The sequence below is a fragment of the Bufo gargarizans genome, chromosome 3 (assembly GCF_014858855.1).
Source record: "Bufo gargarizans isolate SCDJY-AF-19 chromosome 3, ASM1485885v1, whole genome shotgun sequence".
NCBI lineage: Eukaryota > Metazoa > Chordata > Amphibia > Anura > Bufonidae > Bufo > Bufo gargarizans.
In genome coordinates, this window is record NC_058082.1 from 550,673,780 (window position 1) to 550,697,811 (window position 24,032).

Genomic DNA, 24,032 nt, shown 5'->3' on the forward strand with positions numbered 1-24,032 from the left:
TGGCCGATGGGTGTGCGCGGTCTAATGAGGCCTAGTCATCACAGAAGCTTTGTGGTAGTAAGGAATGACAGAGGAGGCCGAGTCTTATAAAGAATATGCATTTATTTATAATTTACAGTCATAGACACGTTGTGCACATCCGGAGGTCGTCTTCCCTGCGCCGCGCATTTCATTCCATGAGATTAACAGCTAATGTAAAAATCTATGAGGCAACAACAGGGAATAAACATAAAAAACAGGCAAAACAGAGAACAGAGCGCCTCCAACACAAGAGGATCCTATGGAGGGTTTTTTTAGGCCCAATTTTGAGGTAATAAGGTGGAGAATAAATGGTCTGGGCCCAAACAACGGATAAATGAGTAAAATAACCAAATATCTACACAGGTGGCGGCCATTTTGTGATGCAGAGCAAAGATGGCGCATTGCATAATGTCATACCCCAGCCCTGATATACCCGCTATTCTACCAAAGGGGTGCATTTTGGGACACATTTGCATAGACCCACTCCATTTGAGGTTCGTTTGGCGATAAAATCCATCAAAAACACAGGACAGTCTAGTAATTATGGAGATATTGCATAGCAACCATGTGGTTGTCAAGCAGCAGGTCCTTAGCAACCAGTCTGTCTCAGATCACTTCGGTGAAAAGCTCGAAACGCGTCAGCTTGTAAATCTTTTGCGAGTGGGATGACAAAATGGCGGATATCTTTTAGCGCTGCGATGTATGGCTATATGAAACAGGTCACATGATGAAGACATTAGCGGGTATCACTCGTGGTCATAAACGTATACCACAGGTCAGAGGGCAGGAGATGACTATTCGCCGTAACACAGAACGATGGGGCCCCCTGATATTATTGTTAGGGACTTATATACAGGAGGGTCACCCCAATATTATATTTTGTTAAATGATAGATGAATTACCTGAGACAAAAATCGAACACCACAGGGGAATGAGAACATGGCAACCGCCCCCCAAACACATCATCACAAAATACCATTGGCCCTATAGTCAGCAAATGGGAAATTGAGCATCTTTGTGATATATCTTCATTACTTTTTTTTACTATAAAAATGTATCACTAACTGGAAACCATCAACAAGTAGGGTAACTGCTGTCAACAGATCTATTGCTGTACTCATGTGTTTTTATTTAGTACTTCTAGCGCATAGTGGTGTACTAATGTAAATGAGCTGCAGGCCTGGCTCCGGGCCCCTGATAGGGGGTGCTTGGAACCCGCCATCCCCATATGAGACATTTAGGAGAAGCTGAGATAAATTATATTATTTCTGCCACCACCAGGGGGAGCTCACTGCATATCGATTTATATATAGGGGCTGTATAAATCTTTGGGAAGGGAGCTCCCCCTAGTGGTGGCTGCAGATAAACAGAAATCTATGGCTGCAGGAAGGCAAGCAGAGTATTTGGAGATCCGTATCAGCAAATCAAGCTCAGGCCCTATTAAGATTTTTTAGGCTAATTTTCTTGTCCCCGATTAACCCTTGTACATCCCAATATTTAAGCCTTGGCAAACAGCATGTGAATTAGTGGGTCATTATTGTGTGTAGACCCTGCCGTAATGCATTAGTTATTCATGTGGTAATGAGTTAGGGGGTAAATTAGGGAAAAATGCCTTGAAAAGATCCATCAACAGCAACTTGCAGATGGTTTTCAATTAGCACCAGGTCTTTTTCTCAGCCATATATGTTAAATATGAACTAAAGCCGTAAAAAGGAGCACAGATCTAGTATGGAGACCCTTGTCTGCACCGGATTTTCTGTTGACGGAGCTAAAGGTGAAGCGTCCTTTTAATAACATTGATTTTTATACAATATATAAAAAATATAATATAATATATATAGATTGACAAGATTTCAGAATCTATAGAAACATATAACCCACTTCTTGTCATGAAAGGTGGGACTGACCTCAGGGCGGTTGTGAATATATATATATATGTAGGCCCGGTTCCCATGGACATTGCCCATAGCAACCAATCAGAGGACACGTTTCATTTTCCAGTACAGGGTGTAGGAAATAAAAGCTTAGCTCTGATTGGTTGCTATGGGCAACAGGGACATTTTCTGTCACAGTATTGCGGCCTACTGCTGAGGCCGAATTCAGACTTGGCAGATTATATTGTGTATTTTTAACCCTTGAACCCCTTTGCAGCAGAAACCATCCGCCATGTTTAAAACCCGTCCTAATGGTCACCAACGACCACGAAGGTGTAATTATGGCGGTCATGGTTGTCGTCACCCAGGTTTGAGAACGGAAGTTTATCTTAGTTATAGGAGGATAGCAGAGAAATAATATTTAGACATAGGAGTCTGGGAATACTGGGCGGCAAGCACTTGTGGAGTCAGGCATGGCGGCCATATTGGTTGTCACACAGCTTTCCCGGAAACAGAAGGACTTTCTATGCTCAAAACACTTTAATGAGGCACAGGACATAAAATACCCATAAACATCAATGACGCCATAAATATATCAATATGGAATCTAACACTGCTTAAAGACAGAGAACTACAACTCCCAGCATCCAGGACACGCTGAGACTGGTAGTTTATTCAGTGACATTTACATCACATGTACACGCGGCGTGTTCACTATTACCCTGCGCTTTGACAGGATTGATATGGTATCTGTAGGGATCCTCCAGGTCGCACTGAGGAGGGACGTCATCCAGGACCGGATCTACTGCGCTCAAACATGGCAGCCGTCCCAGCCCGCCGGTCAAGGTCTGTGCTTTACTGGTGGTTGTTTTGCTTCACTTTTCAGGTTTATCCTACATGAGAGAAACATATGTGGATTTTTATGACGTAGATATTGCATTGTGGGTCCTCCGCTGAGGTAAATGTGGAGGGGCCCCGAGGTCAACATGGTATAGTAGGAAAATTTGTCACGGCACGGTGTGGGTAGTAAACTCCACACGAACACAAGAGGGAAGGGAAAAGGTACTAGGCCTGGAAACTAGGGAAAGGGGAAAGGTCACCACCTAGTGAATCCCTAAACCGAGCCCTGACTACTATCAGTATGAACAGACCTCGATGGTAGAAATGTTCATACGCAGGAACCTAGAGCCCTATCTGACCCTAAAGGGCCCTGGAAATAGTGACAGGACAAAGACGACCCGTTCCTTCCCAGCTGAAGGAACAGGAGACTCACTCAGGCCTAATACCAAAATATGGCACATAACAGGTAGCATTTAGTGTTAGGTTCCCGTCTTATAGAGATCGCCTTGACGTGTGGCAGACGGGCCCAAATGGTTTTGTACAAAATGTATTTGCCAAGAATCTCAAATTTACAAAAATAAGCATAGCATTAGCACCAGAATATTTTCTACAAACCGGATTCCAAAAAAGTTGGGACACTAAACAAATCGTGAATAAAAACTGAATGCAATGATGTGGAGGTGCCAACTTCTAATATTTTATTCAGAATAGAACATAAATCACGGAAAAAAAGTTTAAACTGAGAAAATATGTTGAATCAGAATTTCATGGTGTCAACAAATCCCCAAAAAGTTGGGACAAGGCCATTTTCACCGCTGTGTGGCATCTCCCCTTCTTCTTTCAACACTCAACAGACGTCTGGGGACCGAGGAGACCAGTTTCTCAAGTTTAGAAATAGGAATGCTCTCCCATTCTTGTCTAATACAGGCCTCTAACTGCTCAATCGTCTTGGGCCTTCTTTGTTGCACCTTCCTCTTTATGATGCGCCAAATGTTCTCTATAGGTGAAAGATCTGGACTGCAGACCGGCCATTTCAGTACCCGGATCCTTCTCCTACGCAGCCATGATGTTGTGATTGATGCAGAATGTGGTCTGGCATTATCTTGTTGAAAAACGCAGGGTCTTCCCTGAAAGAGATGACGTCTGGATGGGAGCAGATGTTGTTCTAGAACCTGAATATATTTTTCTGCATTGATGGTGCCTTTCCAGACATGCAAGCTGCCCATGCCACACGCACTCATGCCACCCCAGACCATCAGAGATGCAGGCTTCGGAACTGAGCGTGGATAACAACTTGGGTTGTCCTTGTCCTCTTTGGTCCGGATGACATGGCGTCCCAGATTTCCAAAAAGAACTTCGAATCGTGACTCGTCTGACCACAGAACAGTCTTCCATTTTGCCACACTCCATTGTAAATGATCCCTGGCCCAGTGAAAACGCCTGAGCTTGTGGATCTTGCTTAGAAATGGCTTCTTCTTTGCACTGTAGAGTTTCAGCTGGCAGCGGCGGATGGCACGGTGGATTGTGTTCACTGACAATGGTTTCTGGAAGTATTCCTGAGCCCATTCTGTGATTTCCTTTACAGTAGCATTCCTGTTTGTGGTGCAGTGTCGTTTAAGGGCCCGAGATCACGGGCATCCAGTATGGTTTTACGGCCTTGACCCTTACGCACAGAGATTGTTCCAGATTCTCTGAATCTTCGGATGATGTTATGCACAGTTGATGATGATAGATGCAAAGTCTTTGCAATGTTTCGCTGGGTAACACCTTTCTGATATTGCTCCACTATCTTTCTGCGCAGCATTGTGGGACTTGGTGATCCTCTACCCATCTTGGCGTCTGAGAGACACTGCCACTCTGAGAAGCTCTTTTTATACCCAATCACGTTGCCAATTGACCTAATTAGTGTTAATTGGTCTTCCAGCTCTTCGTTATGCTCAAATTTACTTTTTCCAGCCTCTTATTGCTACTTGTCCCAACTTTTTTGGGATTTGTTGACACCGTGAAAATTTGAATCAACTTATTTTTCCTTTAAAATGATACATTTACTCGGATTAAACATTTGATCTGTCATCTACGTTCTATTACAAATAAGATATTGACATTTGCCGTCTCCACATCATTGCATTCAGTTTTTATTCACAATTTGTTTAGTGTCCCAACTTTTTTGGAATCCGGTTTGTATTACTGTGGCATTATTGTACTTTATTTGGTTTGCATTGTTTCTTTTTTTTCTTTGTGTTTCTAGCTATGGCAGCATGCACCTGCGCATTGGGATGTGCTGACTGACCCCCTTTTTCTTTGCAGTCTTTATTAAAAATATTCATGGTGCTTTCACTTTGTGCCGGTCATGTAATAAACCTTATCTTTGAGGTTACTTTCAAAGTCTCGTTTTGGGCGGATCCGTCATTAATCTGCAAAAACGGATCCGTTACAAAAATACAACCGCATGCATCCGTCATGAACGGATCCGTTTATATTATCTGTAACATAGCCAAGACGGATCCGTCTTGAACACAATTGTGCCAGATTGTGTCCAGAAAACGGATCCGTCCCCATTGACTTACATTGTGTGTCAGGACAGATCCGTTTGGCCCAGTTTCGTCAAGCGGACTGCAAAATGCTGCAGGCAACGTTTTGGTGTCCGCCTCCAGAGCGGAATGGAGACTGATTGTGAGAGCCCATGACGGATCTCATAAAAAACGGAAAGCCAAAACACGAGTGTGAAAGTAGTCTAAATTACTGAAAGGTCATTAACAGATCTATAATGAGTGTAAAGAGCCGTCAGCTGAGCTGCCTGACGGAATAGAGTGAAAATTTAGAACCTGCTATTAGAGAAACCCAAGGCTGTACAGAGAAAAGGGCTCAACATTTTTAATAAAGACCTATTGAAAAAATGATTTGCCCGCAAAGGTGTAGCTAGCCTTTAAAGGGATTGTCTACTTTGTGAGGATGTCCGGCATGTTAGATTGTTTGGTCGCATCGTTGACAGACATTTCAGGTCCCACTGTAAAGAGCATATTTTAGGGGTCCCAGAGGCAGGAGGGCACCCATTAAACAGTAATCTAAGACTCTCTAATATCCGGGGAAAGAAGGATCGGGCATGTTATATTTCGACTCCAGATCCTTTTGTTGTCAGAAAAGGTGCCGCCATAGTTGTCTGGCAGCAGCTTACCCCCAATACCAGGAATCAGCAACCTCCAGCTGTTCTGAAACTACAACTCCCAGAATCCTCCTTTTTCTTCTATGGGAGTTACAATAACAGCCAAGTAAGCATGCATGCTGGGAGTTGTAGTTGCAGAGTGCCGGAGGTTGCTGATCCCAGCCCTTTACCCTTTCAAAACACATATACGCTCGGCCAGGCCCAGTGTGCATGTGTGTGGGCACCTAACTATGTACCGCATTCAGAACAATGTCAGCTTTCTGCAGAGACTGTGGTGAGGCTGTACTTAGACACGGTAGTCAATCAGAACAAGCAGAGCTGCAGTGTAAAACATGGGGGAAACTAGCATTTACTCACCCATTTAGTTCATTCGGGGGGAGGGGAGTAAGAAAAATGTGAAAAGACTCTTTATGCTCCATAAAAATGTGAAAAAAACAAAACAATTTTTTTTTTTAAATACAGGGCCAAAGCCTGAGGCTGCACTACTGAGAGATTGTGCTGACAACAGGTCCGCTTACTGTCAGGTGCAGCGTGGCCATGGAGACCTTGTGTTGGATCCAGATTACCACCCATATTATTGTCCACAGATGCTGGCGCCGTATAAGGGTGTAGATATCAATCAAAGCATGGTCTTTGTACCTGACAGACAGACTTTTAGTAGTGCAGCCTCAGGCTTTGGGCCTGTAACATCAAGTGATGATTAAAAAAAAAAAAGTTTTCACATTTTAATGTCTCCAGCAGGGGGCAGAGTGTGCAGCGTCCTTTATCCACTTACGTCCCCGTCGCACTTGTCCTGCTCCTCTCCTGGATCTTCGCTCTTCTCCTCCATGTCCGGCGTCTCTGTCTCGTTTGTGTCTGGTTTTGCCTCCTGTTTGTCGGATTTCTCCCCCCGCTCGCCCTCTTCCTCCTCCTCCTGCTTCGTGTTTTGCTCCTCTGATGTCTTCTCCGCAGGCTCAGATGGTGAATTCTCCGCCACCGGCGATCCGTCTACGCTTTCCTTGTCCCTCAGAGCAGCGTCGCCCTCCTCTGATTTATCTCCATTCTCTTTCGCAGGTGCGTTGTACGTTTCAACGTCAAAGTCCATATCAGATTGGGATTTCCGAAACTTACGACTGGGAGGTCTCCGCTTTATGGAGCCTCTAGTGCGGACCTAGAGCGAAGAGAACAGCATTATGTCTAATATCAGTTATTATTTATATCTATCATTATTTTATATGTATTATTATTCCACAATTGTTATTATTCTTCTATATTTATTATTTTTTATGTTATTACTTTTTATTATAATTTTATATTTATCATATTATTTTTACATATTTTTATTATTTTATATTTATTGTTATTATTTTTGTATTCTTATTACATATTGTTATTATTTTATATTTTATATTACTTTTTATTATAATTTTATATTTATCATTATATTATTTTTATATATTTTTATTATTATTATTTTATATGTACCGCTATTATTTTTGTATTCTTATTGCATATTGTTATTATTTAATATTTCTTATTTTTATTAATATTAGTTTATATGTATTATTTTTATATTGTTCTAATATATTTATTACTATTATATTCAGTATTATTATATATTTTTATATATATATATATTTTTTTAAGATATATATTTTTTTTAAATAAATGTAATAGGAACAAAGGAAGGGGTACCAGTGTATTAGACCTTATCCAAAGTCCAAATAACAGAGAGAGGGAAGAATCCACATCACTCCAAGGACTTGCAGGTCTTATTAAGGTGGGTGAGATGTGCATTTCGTATATATGCACCCTGGACCTATGGGCTATTAATCCCATCAATGCCCCCACTGCACAAAGGTGTATGTGATGGGTAGGATGGGCTTGTTCCCCCTTAGGCAGCACTGGGCTTTAGAATATGGTCTGGCTTTTTCTTATACTTAGGCCCCATTCACACGACCGGGGCCTATGTATTTTTTGCAGATAGATGGGGCTGCAAAAAATTTGGACAGCCTTAGTCACATGGCCTAGGCGCATCTCAGTCCCATAGACGTCAATGGGGTTTAGCTGCAGTACCAAGCGCAGCCACTATATAATGTACGGCGCTGTGCTTGGTGAGCTGCAAGGAGGGTGCAGCACTTACCAGAGCTCCGGTGAGCACTGTGGCTTCCTCAAACAGCTGATTGGCAGGGGTGCTGGGAGTCGGACCCCTAACGATCTCATATTGATAACCTCACCTTAGGATAGGCCATCAATAAGAAAATCCCGGAAAACCTCTTAACTCTGCTGCTATAATGATTTATGGATTAATTGTGTGCTGCATACAACTGCCACTAGGGGGAGCTCCCGGCACACTGATTTTTAAAACGCCCATTGAGATCAATGGGAGCTGCCTGCAGGGGATGGAGGCGTTTAAGGTTACTTTCACACTCGCGTTTTGGCTTTCCGTTTGTGATATCCGTTCAGGGCTCTCACAAGCAGTCTAAAACGGATCAGTTTTCTAACGCATTCTGAATCGAAAAGGATCCGCTCAGAATGCATCAGTTTGCCTCTGATCAGTCATCATTCCGCTCTGGAGACGGACACCAAAACACTGCCTGCAGCGTCCGTCTGACGAAACTGAGCCAGACGGTGCTGCCACTCAGCAGAGTCACTTACTCTCCCTGGTCTTCTTCCCGCCGCGCTGTACTGTGACCTGACAGCACACAGCGTGCGCATCTATGTGCACTATGTGCGGACGCTGTATGTGTCAGGACACAGAGCGGGGCCGGAAGAAGACCAGGGAAGGTGAGTACAGCCAGTGCAGCGCTGTTCTCACCTCCCTTGCCTCCCACATGCTAATGACTGGTTCCATAATGGATGCGGTCATTAGCATTTTCACTAGATGTTTTGGCCGGGGGCCACAGGAATTGATCCCGGGGGCCATATGCGTCCCACGGGCCGGAGATCCCCCACTCCTGATGTAGATGATAATGTCTAGAATTTCTTCAATGACATCAAATGTTACCTTAGTGAAGCTCTGCAGATGACTGCCCTCTGGTGGCTGTTCAAAACTGACCGGTGATGCCTCTATGTTGCTGGAATGTGACTGGACACCGGGGCTGCTGGGTGTCGATGGGGGTGTGCTCCATGGAGAGGCCATGGTTTTTAATCCGGGGCTCTTTGGGGGTGGTCCCGGAAGAAGAGCTGCAGGAGCGAAGGCCAAGTTAGCCTGGAAACAGAACAAAACCATGATAAGAGCGTGCAGCAAATTAGTCGTGAAAACTACAGGGCAACAGGTATATAAAATCGTAACACATACCAGCTGTACATATATAATTATATACAGGAGATGCCCAGGTTATACCAGCTGTACATATATAATTATATACAGGAGATGCCCAGGTTATACCAGCTGTACATGTATAATTACATACAGGAGATGCCCAGGTTATGCCAGCTGTACATATATAATTATATACAGGAGATACCCAGGTTATACCAGCATGCTCCATATCACTATATACAAGAAGATGTATAACTTATACCAGCTGTACATATATAATTATATACAGGAGATGCCCAGGTTATACCAGCTGTACATATATAATTATATACAGGAGATACCCAGGTTATACCAGCTGTACATATATAATTATATACAGGAGATGCCCAGGTTATACCAGCATGCTCCATATCACTATATACAAGAAGATGTGTAACTTATACCAGCTGTACATATATAATTATATACAGGAGATGCCCAGGTTATACCAGCTGTACATATATAATTATATACAGGAGATGCCCAGGTTATACCAGCATGCTCCATATCACTATATACAAGAAGATGTATAACTTATACCAGCTGTACATATATAATTATATACAGGAGATGCCCAGGTTATACCAGCTGTACATATATAATTATATACAGGAGATACCCAGGTTATACCAGCTGTGCATATATAATTATATACAGGAGATGCCCAGGTTATACCAGCATGCTCCATATCACTATATACAAGAAGATGTATAACTTATACCAGCTGTACATACATAATTATATACAGGAGATACCCAGGTTATACCAGCATGCTCCATATCACTATATACAAGAAGATGTATAACTTATACCAGCCGTACATATATAATTATATACAGGAGATGCCCAGGTTATACCAGCTGTACATATATAATTATATACAGGAGATGCCCAGGTTATACCAGCTGTACATATATAATTATATACAGGAGATACCCAGGTTATACCAGCATGCTCCATATCACTATATACAAGAAGATGTGTAACTTATACCAGCTGTACATATATAATTATATACAGGAGATGCCCAGGTTATACCAGCTGTACATATATAATTATCTACAGGAGATGCCCAGGTTATACCAGCTGTACATATATAATTATATACAGGAGATACCCAGGTTATACCAGCATGCTCCATATCACTATATACAAGAAGATGTATAACTTATACCAGCTGTACATATATAATTATATACAGGAGATGACCAGGTTATACCAGCATGGTCTATATCACTACAGTATATGGACTGTCCGATGTGGCCTTACCATCACTTACCTGAAGTTTCTCAATTAGAGGGGAACTCTTCACCTTGATCTTAGGCACCTGTGAGTGCGGGGGAGACAGTTTCTAAAAGAAAAGAGGAGCAGAAAGAACCGCATTAAAATTACTGTTTTAACCTTTATTACCAGACACATGGACAGTGTTCACACTTAGGGTACAGGACACTCTCTGTCTAATCTATCTATCTCATATCTATCTCATATCTATCTATCTATCTCATATCTATCTATCTATCTATCTATCTATCTATCTCATATCTATCTCATATCTATCATCTATCTCATATCTATCTATCTATCTATCTATCTATCTATCTATCTCATATCTATCTCATATCTATCTATCTATCTATCTCATATCTATCTATCTATCTATCTATCTCATATCTATCTATCTATCTATCTATCTATCTCATATCTATCTCATATCTATCTATCTATCTATCTCATATCTATCTATCTATCTATCTATCTATCTATCTCATATCTATCTCATATCTATCTATCTATCTATCTCATATCTATCTATCTATCTATCTATCTCATATCTATCTATCTATCTATCTATCTCATATCTATCTATCTATCTATCTATCTCATATCTATCTATCTATCTATCTATCTATATCTATCTATCTATCTCATATCTATCTCATATCTTCTATCTATCTATCTATCTCATATCTTCTATCTATTATCTATCTATCTGTCTATCTATCTATCATCTATCTCATATCTTCTATCTATCTATCTATCTATCTATCTATCTCATATCTATCTATCTATCTATCTATCTATCTATCTATCTCATATCTATCTATTTATCTATCTATCTCATATCTATCTATCTATCTATCTATCTATCTATCTATCTATCTATCTATCTCATATCTATCTCATATCTATCTCATATCTTCTATCTATCTATCTATCTATCTATCTCATATCTATCTATCTATCTATCTATCTCATATCTATCTATTTATCTATCTATCTCATATCTATCTATCTATCTATCTATCTATCTATCTATCTCATATCTATCCATTATCTATCTCATATCTATCTATCTATCTATCTATCTATCTATCTATCTCTCATATCTTCTATCTATCTATCTCATATCTTCTATCTATCTATCTATCTATCTATCTCATATCTTCTATCTATCTATCATCTATCTATCTCATATCTATCTATCTATCTATCGAATATCTATCTCACATCTTCTATCTATCTATCTATCTATCTATCTATCTATCTCATATCTATCTATCTCACATCTTCTATCTATCTATCTATCTATCTATCATCTATCATCTATCTATCATCTATCTATCTCATATCTTCTATCTATCTATCTATCTATCTATCTCATATCTTCTATCTATCTATCTATCTATCTCATATCTATCTATTTATCTATCTATCTCATATCTATCTATCTATCTCATATCTATCTATCTATCTATCTATCTATCTATCTCATATCTATCTATCTATCTCCTATCTATCTATCTATCTATCTATCTATCTATCTATCTCATATCTATCTCATATCTATCTCATATCCATCTATCTATCTCATATCTATCTATCTCATATCTATCTATCTATATCTATCTATCTCATATCTATCTCATATCTATCTATCTATCTATCTATCTCATATCTATCTCATATCTATCTATCTATCTATCTATCTATCTCATATCTATCTATCTATCTATCTATCTATCTCATATCTATCTATCTATCTATCTATCTCATATCTATCTATCTATCTATCTATCTATATCTATCTATCTATCTCATATCTATCTCATATCTTCTATCTATCTATCTATCTCATATCTTCTATCTATTATCTATCTATCTGTCTATCTATCTATCATCTATCTCATATCTTCTATCTATCTATCTATCTATCTATCTATCTATCTATCTATCTATCTATCTCATATCTATCTATCTATCTCATATCTATCTATTTATCTATCTATCTCATATCTATCTATCTATCTATCTATCTATCTATCTATCTATCTATCTATCTATCTCATATCTATCTCATATCTTCTATCTATCTATCTATCTATCTATCTATCTATCTATCTATCTATCTATCTATCTAACTATCTCATATCTATCTATCTATCTATCTATCTATCTATCTCATATCTATCTATTTATCTATCTATCTCATATCTATCTATCTATCTATCTATCTATCTATCTATCTCATATCTATCCATTATCTATCTCATATCTATCTATCTATCTATCTATCTATCTCTCATATCTTCTATCTATCTATCTCATATCTTCTATCTATCTATCTATCTATCTCATATCTTCTATCTATCTATCTATCTATCTATCTATCTCATATCTATCTATTTATCTATCTATCTCATATCTATCTATCTCATATCTATCTATCTATCTATCTATCTATCTATCTCATATCTATCCATTATCTATCTCATATCTATCTATCTATCTATCTCTCATATCTTCTATCTATCTATCTCATATCTTCTATCTATCTATCTATCTCATATCTTCTATCTATCTATCATCTATCTATCTCATATCTATCTATCTATCTATCTATCGAATATCTATCTCACATCTTCTATCTATCTATCTATCTATCTATCATCTATCATCTATCTATCATCTATCTATCTCATATCTTCTATCTATCTATCTATCTATCTCATATCTTCTATCTATCTATCTATCTATCTCATATCTATCTATTTATCTATCTATCTCATATCTATCTATCTATCTATCTATCTATCTCATATCTATCTATCTATCTCCTATCTATCTATCTATCTATCTATCTATCTATCTATCTATCTATCTCATATCTATCTCATATCTATCTCATATCCATCTATCTATCTCATATCTATCTATCTATATCTATCTATCTATCTATCTCATATCTATCTATCTATCTATCTCATATCTATCTATCTCATATCTATCTATCTATCCAAAGAAATGCAATGAGGCAGAACTCCAAAATGATGAAAACGCGGTGGACCGTTTTTTTCACCCAACTCGCAACGTTTTTAGCCCAACACAACGAGGCCCTTCTCAAGCAGTGTGACCAGTGCATACAATTCATATATAAAGACAAAGTGGAGGGATCACAATAAATGATCAATCAAGAACATGATTATAATAAAAATCGTACATAACATGTGACCAATAAAGAAATCATACAGTGTATATAGTAAATAAAAATTAATATCATGAAAGAGTGCGTATCCTGTGTGGTATTGTCACCCATTTGCAGTTCATATATGTGAACATTGAGGTGTTGTTTCCCCAGGTTCCAGTCCGGGACTTAGGCCGGGTTCACACATAAGCGTACCTGATAAGCGCTGTTTACAAGCGCGCTTATCGGGCGTTTACATTTGTGCGAGGAAACAAGCAAATGCCCATTGTTGCATGTTCCTGCTAGGTCTATGTGCGGGAACGCGCAACAATGCGCCCCAAAGAAGCTCCTGTACTTCTTGGCGCGTAGGGCATTTTACAGCGCGTTCGTACGGGATGTCACACGTGATAAGTTGAAGTTGCGACTTCATAACCTGTGCTTTGCTAAAGTGTCTGAAAAAAAGCAAGAGTTTGGACATTATTACCGTGTCTGCGAATATATCTGTGAGTGTGACCCCCTGAACAGAGACGACCCCTTACAATGTGTATAAATGTGCACATATAGTGACACAGAGCTTCACCTCGTCACCTGTGAATAATTCAAACCAAATATAACACCTGTTAAGGTGTTTACAAACACTTACAAGATCATCATAATGGAGGGTAGCGTCTCATGTGAGCGCCATCCGTGGCGCCTACAAGAAGTGACTGCATCATTATTTTTCTTTGGATATCTGTAGGCTCTATTATCCTCGGCCTGGGGGGATTGCACTCCCTCTTTTCGAGCAATTTTGACTTGTGCTGCTGTCTCTTCAATTTTCTATCTATCTATATATCTATCTGTCCTTCTTCCACGCCTGGGAAACCTGTTTCACTGGGATAAACTCACCTCATCCCCATTATTAGTAACCTCAGTTTTCGGCAGTGGCAGAGAACATGGCGGTTTCCTTCTGGTTGGCTTATGTGGTGGTGGAACCTTAGAAAGAACAGACACAATGTTCACTTATTGTATAAATGACACTAAACATATTAGACACATTCTTTGTCATCTGATCAATGGAGGTCCAGACGCTGGGGCCCCCGACAATCATAATAATGGGCAATTGCTGGGGCCACTTGAAGTGCCCTGGAGCAGGGGTACTTTGAAGTCTGGACATTTTCCCTTGTTATCAACTCCTTACTTTATTTGACTTTAAAGGGTTAACTTACACTGACTTATACTGTTTAATATTGTGTAACTGCATTTTATATGTTTGTGATATTTATCCAGTTCATTGCACTGTGTTTGCACAGCACTGTGGAAAGGTTTAATAAATACTGAGAGACTTTTGGGACTTTCTAGCTAATAATAAGAAGCTGGTAATTTTCCATAGTTACCATAAGAGTACTTTCACACTAGCAATAAAGTTTTCCGGTATTGAGTTCTGTCCTAGGGGCTCAATACCGGAAAAAAACGCTTCAGTTTTATCCTAATGCATTCTGAACGGAAAGCATTCCGTTCAGTATGCATCAGGATGTCTTCAGTTTAGTCACTTTTACGGTATTTGGCCGGAGAAAATACAGCAGCACTTGCCGGAATGCCCGCATTATTTTCCATTGAAATGGAATGCGCAGACCTTTAAAAATGTGAAAAAATCAAATACCGGATCCGTTTTGCGGATGACACCGGAGAGACGGATACGGTATTTCAATGCATTTGTCAAACGGATCCGGAAACAAATTGTATCCGTTTGCACATGGATTTATGGATCCGGCAGGCAGTTCAGGCAACGGAACTGCCTGCCGGATTCCTCTAACGCCAGTGTGAAAGAGGCCTAAGGTTTAAGGAAGATCATGTTTTGGAGGTAAAACCCAGACTTGTTTACCACCAAAACCAGACAGACTGACCTTTTTAATGCCAGGTGCCGCTATGTTATTATGTCTGAAAATGTGTTTTTGTCTGGAAAATCTGTTTCATTGCTATTGAGTATCATTGAAGCTATCATGTAAGTCTATGACAGAGGGAAGTTGTAACATTGTATCGGTTTGTGCTGAGTTTCTCCACTCCTCCCACTATAACGGTCTATAAGAAGAGCAGTCAGAGCCCCTAGTGTTCTGCAGTTAGGGACCTGTACTTGGAAGAGGAGACTCTGCCAGACCACTGAGTGACCAGTGGGGGTCAGTGGACATCCAGCCTTCTGAGAGAGAGAGAGGGACAGCTAACTCAGGCCTTTCCTCAGCATCAAACCCTTCTTCTGCCAGGGAGGAGACTGGAGAAGACTGCCCTATGCCTCGTCTGTGTTGTTTTGCACCTGAATCCCTCCAGAAAAGAAGCTCCCTGGTTACTCTCTGGCCTTATTTTCCATTGGGGTGCACCACCCCTTACCATCCCTTCCGCAGAGCAGCAACATGTGGTGACACCTCGACCCAGCGTAGCGTTGGAGCCACCCCAAACCTGGCCACTGCAGACTCTCCATTGAATCCAACAGAACCTATATGGTCAACATTTCCATTAGGCCCGAGTCACATGACCAAACAACATGGCGGTCTATATGGCCAGCTCACATAGACGTGAGACCCTTGGTGGATCCCACCCATATTGCATTCAGTCTGCAGAGATGCATAATCTATCGTATGACCTCATACTGGTATCTCACAGGCAAAATGCCCCTGACTTGTAATCACCTCTTTCTTTGGACTGTTCAAGGTGTCTCCAAATAACCCGGCGAGCTTGGCTACAGAGGGCGGTGCAGGCTCTTCACCCGAGCCGCTTTCTGCGGATTTCCCCTGAAAATAACGAAGATAATCAATATTAACATCATCAATAATATACTGTGCCTCAGTTCCTTACTGTTCTCAAGGTCTTTGCTTGCTGTCAGTGAATGGAAACGCTGTGACATAATAAAGAGTATAGCTTGTTGAGTTGTGATGCCACTAGGTGCCTACATTGTGTCCAGCATTCATGTATGTAGCCGTATGCGGCACCTGATCATCCTTAAAGGGGTTTCGAGAATTATAATACTGCTCCTTTTGTTAATCCCAGAATAGCGCCACGCCTGTTCATGGATTGTACGTGGAAGTGCGGCTCAGTCCTGTTAACTTGAATGCTGCAATACCAGACACAACCTATCAACAGGGGTGGTGCTATTTCTGGAAAAAAGCTGATCTTTTAATTTAATCCTGAAACCCTGTATTCCCGAAAACAGTTCGGAGTCCACATCTGATAATACTGTTAACCCTTTTCTGCCCTTAAGTCCGGCAGGAGTGATAACAGACATCATCAAGGGTCTGTTATTTCCGTCCATAGCAGACTCCTTCTTGACTCCATCCCAACAAGGAAACAGACGCAGCGAGACTTATCTCCTGCTACTTTTTATTTAATGGAAGTAAGAATAGCTTCTCGTGGGAAACTCTCCAAGTGCTTGTTATTTGTGACGACAACGACTTAAATTCTACTGCAGTGAGTTTTACAACACAAAGAAACTCACCGACATAAAATATCCTCACATGAAGAAGCCACAAGACTCCTCAGAGGTCTAATATGTCCAGACTAACGTCTATAATACTGCCTCCTATGTACAAGAATATAACTACTATAATACTGCTCCTATGTACAAGAATATAACTACTATAATACTCCCTCCTATATACAAGAATATAACTACCATAATACTGCTCCTATATACAAGAATATAACTACTATAATACTGCTCCTATGTACAAGAATATAACTACTATAATACTGCCTCCTATGTACAAGAATATAACTACTATAATACTGCTCCTATGTACAAGAATATAACTACTATAATACTGCCTCCTATATACAAGAATATAACTACCATAATACTGCTCCTATATACAAGAATATAACTACCATAATACTGCTCCTATATACAAGAATATAACTACCATAATACTGCTCCTATCTACAAGAATGTAACTACTATAATACTGCTCCTATGTACAAGAATATAACTACTATAATACTGCTACTATGTACAAGAATATAACTACTATAATACTGCTCCTATGTACAAGAATATAACTACTATAATACTGCCTCCTATATACAAGAATATAACTACCATAATACTGCTCCTATGTACAAGAATATAACTACTATAATACTGTTCCTATGTACAAGAATATAACTACTATAATACTGCCTCCTATATACAAGAATATAACTACCATAATACTGCTCCTATATACAAGAATATAACTACTATAATACTGCTCCTATGTACAAGAATATAACTACTATAATACTGCCTCCTATGTACAAGAATATAACTACTATAATACTGCTCCTATGTACAAGAATATAACTACTATAATACTGCCTCCTATATACAAGAATATAACTACCATAATACTGCTCCTATATACAAGAATATAACTACCATAATACTGCTCCTATATACAAGAATATAACTACCATAATACTGCTCTTATATACAAGAATATAACTACTATAATACTGCTCCTATGTACAAGAATATATCTACTATAATACTGCTCCTATGTACAAGAATATAACTACTATAATACTGCCTCCTATGTACAAGAATATAACTACTATAATACTGCTCCTATGTACAAGAATATAACTACTATAATACTGCTCCTATGTACAAGAATATAACTACTATAATACTGCTCCTATGTACAGGAACATAACTACTATAATACTGCTCCTATGTACAAGACTATAACTACTATAATACTGCTCCTATGTACAAGAATATAACTACTATAATACTGCTCCTATATACAAGAATATAACTACTATAATACTGCTCCTATGTACAAGAATATAACTACTATAATACTGCCCCTATGTACAAGAATATAACTACTATAATACTGCTCCTATGTACAAGAATATAACTACTATAATACTGCCTCCTATGTACAAGAATAGAATACTATACTATAATACACAATTTAATGCGCTGTTGCTCCATTAGGTATGACTTTTTTATATTATTTTGTACAGTTTCCATCCTGTTAGCTATTTTTTTTAACAGAAAACCAGTTTAGTAGTAGAACATGATGATATTACCCGTAATATAATACCGCCCATACAGTATAAGTCCTCGGCTACGCTGTGACTTTTTGTAGCAGAGCTGCAGTCCAAGTGCATGCACTCAGTTGATTACAATCTCGTTGACCGCAGCTTTCACTCAATAGTTAAAATCAATCCGTTGCGCTACAAAAAGTCGCAGTGTAGCTGAGGACTTACGGAGGACGGGCTAGTTCTTGGTCATATAACACGGCCTGTATTCTGCAGTATTAGGACACAGTCCGGCCTGGACACCACTCACACACTATGCGGCCCAGGACCTCATCTGCCCCCTGCTCTCCCTCAGGCTGAGCCGCTGCCAACCCCACTTTCCTCCATTTGCTCTGAAACTTATCACGTTGCGTCAGATACGGGAATAATCTGTGGGATATGGAACGCTCAGCCCTTTGATGATCTGACAGAAGTCATTACGTAACAGGAATTACACAATCCTCCTTGATTTATCTGTGCACTCGGTGCTTAATGCTCTGCACACAGAGGCTCTGTCTCCGGGCAGACATTGTAATCTTAGAGCCGCTGCAAAACACCCTTAGTGACATGTCAGGGGCCCCATCTGCCTCCACTCATCAGTATGAACATGAATGTTTGGAGCCATGGCCCTCGGTATCCCTCTGATTGGCCCTACATGGCTTGGGTGCATCAATCTGCATTGTGTGTGCTGAAACAGATGGTTTCTCTTTGCTGCAGCTTCCCTTATAATCATCCGGTCATTTTAGCCTTCAATCCTCTGTATAGACATAGATTTCAATAATAGAATTCAGCTTTCCTGCAGACACCACTAGGTGGAGCTCAGGAGCAGACTATGCAGACAGTATGCAGTAGGCTCCCCCTAGTGGCGGGTCCAGGTTAAGGTTGGAACATGCACTGATCAGGTCTTATGGATTGGACCTTTAGTTTAGTTTTCCTCTTGACTACAACCCCTATCATCCTGTACTGCTCCTGATCCTATAGACCACCAATGAGGCAATTTCTGCTAGAGCAGGAGCCAGCCATTGCAGCCCCCTGCTCTAGCTCGTAGGGAGAGATACTGAATGCGGACCATGTGATATGCAGGGTATATAGTAAGGGCTTCTTACTATCATGTGCTTCATTGTATTGGGGATTTCTTGTCTGCAGTTTTGCAGCACGCCTGGCGATGTCCTATCATGTCTAAGTCCGTAATGATCGCAGATTTAAGGGTTTACTCGTTAAGTCCTTCACTGGCTGATCACTCGGTAATCGTCTAAAAGCAGCCATGGGCTCGGGCTCACTGAAGGCAGCAGTGTGTGAATAAGCCGTTTAGGAACTGATTTTATTACAAGTCCACATTTCTTCATGATGGAACTAGAAGGTAAAGGGTGCCTCTTAAAGGGACGGTACACCAAGAAATGATGATCAAAGTAGAAGGATAACCTGACCACAGGAGTCGGTTTTCTTCAGAACCCTTACCCTTTTCTTTTTTTTTGCCTGAGGGCGTCAGCTTTGCTTAGGGGGGGTACGCAGTGTCCCTGGTCTATTGCAGACAGAGCAGTGGGGGAGGGCTTATGCTGCAGCTAGTTGCCTTACAGTTACACTCTGAATCTTTGCATCATGGCTTCCCACAGCTAAAACCCTGCCCAATTCCCGCTCGAGTAGTCTCCCACTAGTGGTTCTAGGAACTGCATGTATGAAGAAAATGGGGGTTCCCCGACCCCTCCGCCCTGCTTTATGAGGGGCTTGCCTGCTCCCAATGGTGAGGGCCATGCTTCCTTAGCCTCACCAGCCTTCTGAGACTTGCATCTATCAAACATTTATGACCTCATGTTGATATGCCATACATGTCTAATAGGGCAATTCTACTACTCCCAGCATGCCCTGTAGGTCTGCAGCTGTCAGGGCATGATGGGAGTTGTGGTTGCCCAAATGATCACAGAGGATCATCCATTTACCTTACATCCATTGTGGGCTGAGCTAGGTCAATTCCAGGGCAGGACCCTAGTCCTGTGTTATACTGTGGGAGTGGTTCCAATAGATCTGGAAGTTCTCATCAGGGTAATTGCTGTAATGTCTTCTCCTAGGATCAGGGGTGCACCACCCATGAGGCCAGGTGAGGCGATCGCCTCAGGCAGCACCAGGTATGGGCAGCAGAAGGGCCATGGGCTGAAGAGAAGGGGTTAGGTGAAGAAATTGGCATTTTCAATTTTCGCCTCAGGCAGCAGAAGGGCTAGGCGCACCCCTGCCTACGATGGATCTGGATCACTTGTGTATTCTTAACCATCATATTTAATTTCGTTTTGAACTTTGCAATTGTTCCTGCTAATCTGGTAGGACTTTCAGATCAGTGGGTGAAAGACGAGACTGTATGAAGAGGAAATAACAAGTCAACTTGAGGTTTTTATATTAAAGTCTAACCCCGTTACAGTATCCAGACGCTCGCATTGTAGTTAGTATCACATCCCTATGAAGAATCTGGCTTTATTTCACATCTTGCTTCTCTCTCTTTATTCTGTAAGCGATCTCCATCGACTTCCTGTTTGGGTGCCCACCACCTCCCTGCATGCAGCTATAGGGGCAGGTGTGGTCACAGCAGAATGCCTTTCAGTGCTACGCTGGCTTCTATAGGTCTCTGTCCCTTAAAGGATTTGTATTTTCATACGCCCCATTAGGGAATGCTGAGTTATTAGAGGGGGGGTCCTGTGCAGTTATTAGGAGCGTCTCCCGCTCAGGAGAACCTGTCCTGTATAAGGCCTCATTCACACATAGGTGCCCTCCTGCTGAGCGCCGCCGCCGCTGTACAGTAATACACTCGTATCATCTGCGAGTGGTGGTGGTGCTGTAGCGAAACTGAACACTTTAGGGGAGATTTATCATTCCCTTTTACTCCTAAAAAGTGGTGTTAAAATTGGCGCATTTACCCTTTTTCGCCATCCTTGCCACTTTTCTAAAAGGGGATGTACCAATGGCGTTGCAGGGAATGTAGCCAAATGCAGCGACAAATTTATCAGTTTTCTGATCGTAGAGCTGTCGTAGATTTCTGGTTAGGCGCACGGACTGCAGGAGGATACACCTACGTTATGGGGAGGCGTACGCCTTGTCATAAATTAGGCGCATCCTCCAGCAGCGCCGGGGATATCAAGACCAGCGCAGAAAGCGCCAGTCTTGGTAAATCTCCCCCTTTATAGCAGTCGCAGGTGAGACTTTTTAGCTTCAACTTTTTAAAAAAATTCTGTTTTACGCTGCCCCCACCACTTTCCCCAAAAGGGGCACGGCAAGGGCAAAAAGGGGGGCATGACAAGCGGCTCTGACAAATTATATCTTCATTTACGCCAGTTTTCTGCTGCAAATGAAGGCAGAAATCTACGGCAGCTCTGAGATAGCGCGGATTTCTGTTTAGGTGCACGTACTGCCGGAGAATGCACCTAATTTATGACAAGGCCTGCACCTCATCATAAATTAGGCACATCCTCCGGCTGCGCGTCAAGACCAGCACAGAAAGCGCCTCCTGTCTTGATAAATCTCCCCCTTAGGGCTCATGCACACGACCATATGTATTTTGCGGTCCACAAAAAAAAAAAAAAGGAATGACATCTATGTTACATCAGTTTTTTTTGTGTGGATCCATTGTAATAATGCCTGTCCTCGTCCGCAAAATGGACAAGAATAGGACATGTTCTGTTATTTTTTGGTGGAACGGACATGCAGACATACGGACATGCAGACATGCAGACATACAGACATGCAGACAAGCCCCATTAAAGTGAATGTAAAAAATGGAAACGGAAAAAATATATGTTCGTGTGCATGAGGCCTTACTATAGAGTTTTTACCAGTCATCATAAAAAAACCTCAGAAACCTTGACTGCCCTCATCATGCGCACTGAGAGATGGCTGATGGCTGATGGGTGTTGTGGTTGCAGGGTGTTGTGTAATCGCCTGCGCGGTCATTGCTTCAGATAAAGACGTCTTGCAGGCAGCCAAATGTTTCCTTGCAAGACTTGTAATGCAGAAATAACCAGGAAGCTTTGAGGAGGAGATGTCTATGTGCCAGAGGCCTCCGTAACGGCGGCACAGTCCCTCAATGCAGCGGAGATACGGCCCTGTCAGTGAGCGGAGGCGACGCTCCACCGCGGTGCACGTGTTACACAAAGCCTTAGGAGAGGAAATGCACACATTTCCGCCCGTTCCGCTGAACCTCACTTTTTTTTTTTATGTTCCCACCAGCAAAAACAAAGTAAAACATAGACGTCAATGTCATATCTGGCGGCTGCAGAATCTATAAGGGGAGGGTCAGGTTAACCCCCCCAGGGACAAAGGCTCTTAGGGGTCTATGACCCTCCTGCTCACAGCCCACCTTAACTGGAAAGACATTTGCAGAACAATTTTGACCAGCAATTTGTATAGGAATAGGAAAGAGTGTCCGGGGCCACACACGATTCTCTAAGGACCAAAGGGCCCATATAACCTGAGGTACACATGATAAATGCTCAATTTCTGTGCAGGTGTCCGTCTCCAGATCTGTTCCCCTTGGGCCCGGTCCCCTTTGCTATAACAATCTAGTGCAGCGGTGATCATTATAGAGGCCTTAGAATATACCCCATTGCTATCAATGTTTTTTGGCCACTCACCCAACAGAATTGTTTGGACAACACTGTAAATGTTGTACTATAATTGCTGACAGCGAAGAGATGGACGGTCTCCAATTTAGGACCCCACCGTAAAGAGCCTGTACAGAAAAATTCCCTATGTGCTGCTCATGGGCGGTGCCAGGAGCTGGACCACCCACGAGCAACTGATCATTAGTGGATACTATTAACAAGATGGGCTTGTGACGGAGAAAGTCCCAGACTAAATATGTCTATCCAGGTACCATCAGCGTATCGCCGAGCGGGGAGGGCCTTGAGGAGCAGATGCAATATACCGGTACATGCTGAGATACAACAGGAAGATAAAGACCGTTACATCACTATGAAACATTGAGAATTGATTGTGTTGCAAAGCATTCTGGGATGTTGCACACAAAATTGACTATATTCCCGAGATTTTATCATTTTGCATCACAGCAAATAACCTCCAAAAAAGAGAAAAATGAGAACAAATATAAGCCACACCCCAGATCCGCCTGAACTCCGCCCAGAACCATAGAGCCCCGCCTACTTTTGCTTAACAGAACATTAGGGCATTGGTAAGATATGAAAGTGGAAATAGCTGGTGCACCTATATCTGCTCTATGACCCTAGGACTTAGCTCCACCCCTTACCACCCAGGAGGCAGTTCTTAAAGGGCTCCTTAAAGGGTCCTCACCTTTACATTTCTTTTTGTAAAACATCAGCAGCTTCTATGATTTGCAGCATTTTTCTAATATAT

General features: G+C 41.1%; 1 protein-coding gene across 2 annotated transcripts in view; it reads right to left on the minus strand.

Annotated features, from left to right (window-relative positions):
* Nucleotides 1-82: 82 nt before the first annotated feature.
* The window catches only part of RCSD1 (RCSD domain containing 1), a 55,122-nt gene continuing 31,172 nt past the window's right edge, over nt 83-24,032 (minus strand). For both annotated transcript variants that reach the window (XM_044284113.1, XM_044284114.1), the window contains exons 3-8: nt 16,307-16,408; nt 14,532-14,618; nt 10,461-10,532; nt 8,885-9,088; nt 6,674-7,048; nt 83-2,788 (exon numbers count right to left, since the gene is read on the minus strand). In XM_044284113.1, coding sequence (XP_044140048.1) covers nt 2,771-2,788; nt 6,674-7,048; nt 8,885-9,088; nt 10,461-10,532; nt 14,532-14,618; nt 16,307-16,408 — 858 coding nt within the window. In that variant the 3' untranslated portion in view covers nt 83-2,770. The remainder of the gene's footprint in view (nt 2,789-6,673; nt 7,049-8,884; nt 9,089-10,460; nt 10,533-14,531; nt 14,619-16,306; nt 16,409-24,032) is intronic.